The sequence below is a fragment of the Trichoplax adhaerens genome, genomic scaffold (genome assembly GCF_000150275.1).
Source record: "Trichoplax adhaerens TRIADscaffold_3 genomic scaffold, whole genome shotgun sequence".
Taxonomy (NCBI): Eukaryota; Metazoa; Placozoa; class Uniplacotomia; order Trichoplacea; family Trichoplacidae; genus Trichoplax; species Trichoplax adhaerens.
Genome location: NW_002060945.1, coordinates 5,918,991 through 5,924,815, shown reverse-complemented (window position 1 = coordinate 5,924,815; position 5,825 = coordinate 5,918,991). Strand labels below are relative to the sequence as shown.

At 32.4% G+C, this 5,825-nt stretch overlaps 1 protein-coding gene across 1 annotated transcript; it reads right to left on the bottom strand.

Annotated features, from left to right (window-relative positions):
- Positions 1-1,908: 1,908 nt before the first annotated feature.
- On the bottom strand, positions 1,909-3,971 carry TRIADDRAFT_54648 (uncharacterized protein; the record flags this gene model as incomplete). The annotated part of the gene is made up of 6 exons (XM_002110496.1): positions 1,909-2,352; positions 2,467-2,592; positions 2,771-2,957; positions 3,195-3,284; positions 3,502-3,544; positions 3,908-3,971. The coding sequence occupies 6 exons, from the start codon at positions 3,969-3,971 to the stop codon at positions 1,909-1,911; spliced, it is 954 nt and encodes a 317-aa protein (XP_002110532.1).
- Positions 3,972-5,825: the final 1,854 nt, after the last annotated feature.

Genomic DNA, 5,825 nt, shown 5'->3' with positions numbered 1-5,825 from the left:
TAATAATGGTTGCTCTTAAACTATTCCGAACTACTGGTTCACAGTAATGCTGAGACTGAGTGCCTTAGGATAAGAATAGCTTTATTATATACATAAAAAGGTTACAAAATATTAGCAATAAAAAGGTTATAGCTAATAGTAGAACGTTAGCCTAGTAACCTCAACTTGGCAAATCTGAGAGGCTACTTTAGCTCTCTCTCTAAGATCCTTTCATACTATCCAGGCCCATCTTATTTGTCAACATATTTTGAACAAAACTCTAACACAAATATTCCCATACGGGAACTATCATTTATTAATATTTCACTATAAACTATGACCATCGCTAGCCACACCTTATTTTCTTCCTCTTGACCCTTGTTTTGGCCTTTCGGAGCCAATCAGGTTACCCATTGGGCTCACAACTTCACCTCCCGCTAAGTAGGTAATTCCTGGCCTACGGTGTGACCAATCTGAGCCCAATCATCGCAGTTAAACAACAGTCTCGTGACCGATCCAACATAGCGCTAACATAAAATCTATAAATATCTAATTCTAATACAAATCACATTATTTTCGCGAGATAGTAAATTCAGAATTGATCTCGCTATTTAATTGGCAAGATATGATTATGTAAAGGAAAAATCGTTCTGTAACTAATGGTATATGACCCTGAAATGCATTGAATAATGTATAATTACCTTAACTGCGTGAAATATAACATATACTGCACTTTCCAGAATCGAAATGATTAATTAACAATAATATAATATAGATGTCATAGTGCACGGTATGTGATGTTCTGAGTTGTAGAAGATCGTCTAGCTCTACATGCAGATCAACTGTAGCCACGTGTCACAACCCTCACTTGTGGCAAAGGAAAGTAAAGAACTCTAGTGTAGTTACTTAAAACTTGGGCTATTTCTCCCAGTACTTTCAGTTTCTATGAGAGAAGTATTTGAGAACTCGATTTCTCGGCTGATCTCCACAGACAACTGACTAATTATTACACTATTCTTCACGATATGAGTCTTGCCGTTTCTTGAGCAATTACTTTTTTATTCTACAAACACACGCGCTTAAATAGGTTTCTACAGTGAATTCCAATATTAACGAGTGAGAATTCATGCTTTACAAGTTACATTAATTAGTATAATACCATTACTAAATATACATGTCGATATTCTCAGACTTAGATAGCTACAAGCTATCAGGTGTTAAGACGCTTAACCTTCGTCCATATACAGCTCAATTTTTAGAGATTAACACACCTTATAAACCTACAGTAAATTAACTGCTAACAACTTCTATTTTTATCTCACTTCTACCATCCTATTATCAGCTACAAGCGCATTAAAACATAGCACATAACCTTATCTTATCTATTCATAAGCATTCATTAATTTACAGTTACTTAATTAGTAACGGCGTTCCGTGACACCACGATAATTCAAGGATGGTTGGTGAGTAGAGAGATAGAGAGAGAAAGAATAAAAGAGTGTGTATTTGGGTGTTTATTGAATTAAAACAAGTTTTACGGTCACGATGATCATACGTACGACAAGCTTATTTTACTATCCTTAAAATTAGCCTACCTTATAGTGCATGTTTATTTATGATAATCAATCATGAAATACATGGCATTAGCTTCAACCAACATTCATTTCGTAGCACAACATATAAACATAGAAATTACGTGTATACTTATAAAAATTTAATTGATTACTAAATACTGCAATAAATGCAATAGAAAGCTGCAGCATATAAGAACAAACCGATGTTACAATCTATAATAGTCATTGCAAGTATTGTCAAATTTGCTGTCGACTGCTAAAGCATATGCTTATTTTTATCTCTAAGATGTAATTTCATTACTATTCGATAAAGCGATTGTCAATAAACAGGATTTTGCAAGAGTAATAGTAACCCTTATGCTTTTCCATGCCTGCAAGTTAATAATTTAACTACCGTTCTAGATATCGATTTAGCCTTTTCCAAAGGTATTAATAAAATTAAGAATCCTACAGCAAGTAATAGCGTGCTCACTATTTTTAATGCCGAAAACGATTCGTTACGGAAGATCGCGTCAATAACTGCGTTAATCGGTATTCCAAAGAGAGAACCTAGCGAAATAAATACAGGATAGGTAACAGCGACTCCAATAACAACAAAGCAGCTATGTAACATATTAAATAAATTTGTAATCATTAGAGGTTCCCAAGGAATGTCAGACCATGTAAGCTTTTCAAATCCCGTATAATGAAATATAACAACAGGTATCCATCCCAACAAGAAATTAATAATGCTAATAATTGTCAGTAGCATCGATGCTTGAATTGGCGATGCATCGCCAATAGAATACTTTTCGTATACCTAATAAATATTACATACCTTTCAGTACTTAAACTGTAACACTTTAATAAAGATAAGCAGTAACATATATATAAAGTTCGTTAATAAGTAATTATAAATTTTACTATAACTTACACGAAAACAAGCTGCGGTAAGAGTAAAGAATACTGATAGAATAACACCCAAGGTAGCGAAAGAGCCAAAACCATCATCAAAAGCGAACAGTACTACACCTGTCGTAGATAGGCATACCGCTAACGCCTAAGAAGTAATCATATTTTAGAAGTGATATTTTTACTATCAATCGATACCGTATAACGTGTTTGATCTCACGAACAAAGTACTATTACTCTTAATTAAAAGCCCTTAATTTAAATGATATTTCTATCTTTAAAATTATGTATTACTTTTATAATCTTAGAACTACGAGAATACTTACCCTAAGTAATACAAATGGCTCTTTCAAAAATAGGACCGATAAAATATACACCATGCTTAGTACTGACGAAAAAATAGCCGTAATATCGGTTGGAGCCGTAAAGTTTAGAGGGTAATAGGTGAACGCCACAATTAAATTCGTAAGTATGGCTAATGGTAGTAACCGAAGCCAAAAAATTTTTTTAAGTCTTTACGTGGATAAATTTTAATTGATTCTCTAGATAACAAAATTACATCAAAAATAATTTAAGCTTAGTTAATTCATTTTTAACCGATTAAATATAAGTGTCAGTTTATCAATATAATGAGTATATGATATACATGCAGTAGTCTATCAAGCATATTTAATTAGTTAATATGTAATTTAGATACAAGGCATAGTACATAGATTATTATTTTATCATATTAATTGCTATTATACATACTTGTATATCTGACGTAAGGTTTCACCCTTGAAGATCATTAAAACCAAGGCATGGATTGGAAAGGTGAGTGAGGTAGTCGAAGCCGCAATCCTACGGTATAAATTATAGTTATTTAACGTAGTGATATTTACTTCATTAATAAATCAGTAAAAATGCTTTATTTGTAGTCTAATTCTATTAATAGATTAAGATAGCAAAGATGCACATTTTATCTCATCGTTTTATACTATAAAATATACATTGTAAGTAAGGAATAAATTCGCTTCTATATTGAGCTTGGAGTACATGTACATTGTACAGTACATACCCTGCTACATTACTACGATACACTAACGCTAAAATTATCGTACCTACCAAGTGAAGAATGTTATGGAAGTAAAATTATGCTCAATTGAGACTGTAATCTTTCCAAATTGAATTAAAAGGCTGAAACTGATTGCTATTGTGAGCACGATAATAATTCCATAGATTGTTTTACGAATATTTAATTTAGAAAATGTGAAGTTAGAAAGTGAGGATTTCTCTATCTTGTCATCTAATAATTGTATGATTAATTCGGTAAAAAAGCTTAAAATTAGTTATAAATCTTTCGGTTTCAATAAACAGACGTAAAAATGTTCCAGTAATGTTAATTTATAGATGTATAATTAACTATATAATTACATGCAAATACTTGCGATATGGATAGCAATAAAGTATGAAATTGTTTCTACCTATCGAGACTTTATCCTGGGATTCTATAGCTATTTCATAACTGTTTTCGGTGCAATTTTCCATTTTTAACTTGCATTTGTAGGTGATGGTAAATCTAAGAGAAATTAACGAAATTAGTTACGTTGCTTATTCTCTTATATATTATAGCTAATATCATTGCATGCTATTATAGCTATAAAGTCGAACGTATTTGGCGCTCTTAGCTAAAGCGATCTATCAGTAATCTAGTACGTGAGAGCTATGAAATGTTATATAATATATTCTGTACACCTGTGGCGCAGCTGTAAGAATAGACAATGTTAGCAGTTAGACTGTAAGATTACACAAGTATCTACGTTAATGGCGGAGGATATTATACATTTAGGCTATTAACAGAAGAAACTACTTCATGTAATCATGTGAATGTAACAAGAAATTGAGGTCCTTGTCGTATTATTTTTTCAGACACCTGGATCTGCATATTGAATAAAGCTATGTCCCTCATTTAATAGCTATAGTCAGACAAGTTACTGTATATCTACTATAGTTTCGAATATTTCGCATGCTACGGAGTCTACCACGCTATCTCATTGACTGATTCTACTAAAGAGATAGTTCTGCAGTATCTTCAACGTTACACATACGAGTACAATCGCGAAATTTACGCAATAAATTATTAGTTTACTATGAATCCAGCAACAACTTTAGAATAACTGTAAGCGGTTCTATTTGCACTGTAGAGGTAGTTGAGTGTCTCATTCATTTTTAATGAAGAGGAAAATAGTTTTTGATACGAAGTCAGTAGCTGCGACTGGGAACGGTATGGAAAAACCGGAGTTACGGTAAAGGACGATGAGGGAGAAATTTTTTGTCGAGTAGCCCCTGTCTGATGAGTCTTTCTGATAGTATCGCAATTGTATATACTCATGCCATCATGTCATGAAATAACAGTAAATTATTAATATTAAAGTAACATTAAGTTAAATTTGAAATTGAACTCGACTTCAGCAACATCAAACTAAAATTCTCCATGCATTACCTTCACATTGAAAACTGAATTAATACACGAATCAGCTTTTACTATTTATAACTATCGGCCAGTAAACCAGTGTCTAGTAAATACCCTATACTATATACAGACATAGATATTTATTTTTAATGATATTCTGTATCGAAAACCGGTTTTATTACCCATACTGCATCATCAAGGGCTATTTCGACGTAGCGAATAGCGATAGTAATCCGCTATCGCATATCCTGTATACAAATTTGTATCTTTCAAGGCATTATATAGCAAAACTTATTTGTGACCGATCTTGCATCATCACGGGCGATCTAGATGTAATAATCAATGAATAGTATCGTACTTTACACTCAGTGTATAGTACAGTACAGCTTCTACCCTATTGTATATTGTTATTAGAGTCAAGATACTATTTAATTTGTTTTTACGGCACTGTTGGATATATTATCACTTTTCTAGCGACTTATTAGTACCAGGCTAGAACGAATTACATTACTATTGCTATTTGGCTGATTTATTACTATTTTGTAGATTGATTGCCGTTTAGTTGGAAATTACTGTAGCTGTAATATCTATTACTAGTTCTATCAAAGTAATCCTTCAAAATTTAGGGAAAAAGACTTCTAATTAACTACAAAAATAGGATTGTCACGGGGTTTGTTACAATTTCCAAATTTTGTAACAAGTACTAGATCTGCACTCAGCAAGGAGACCCAGTAATTAAGTTGAAGAACTAACTTTATTGTTAAAATGAAGAGTTATATACTTTCTTTATTGTGACCTTTGATCTACTGACGTAGATCACAAGATCATCACTAACAGAAAGGTTTCCCTAGTTTAGTCATTACAAATAGACTATCATGCCAAGTATGGCAACATGAGAATACATATATAGATAACCTTAATATAGTACC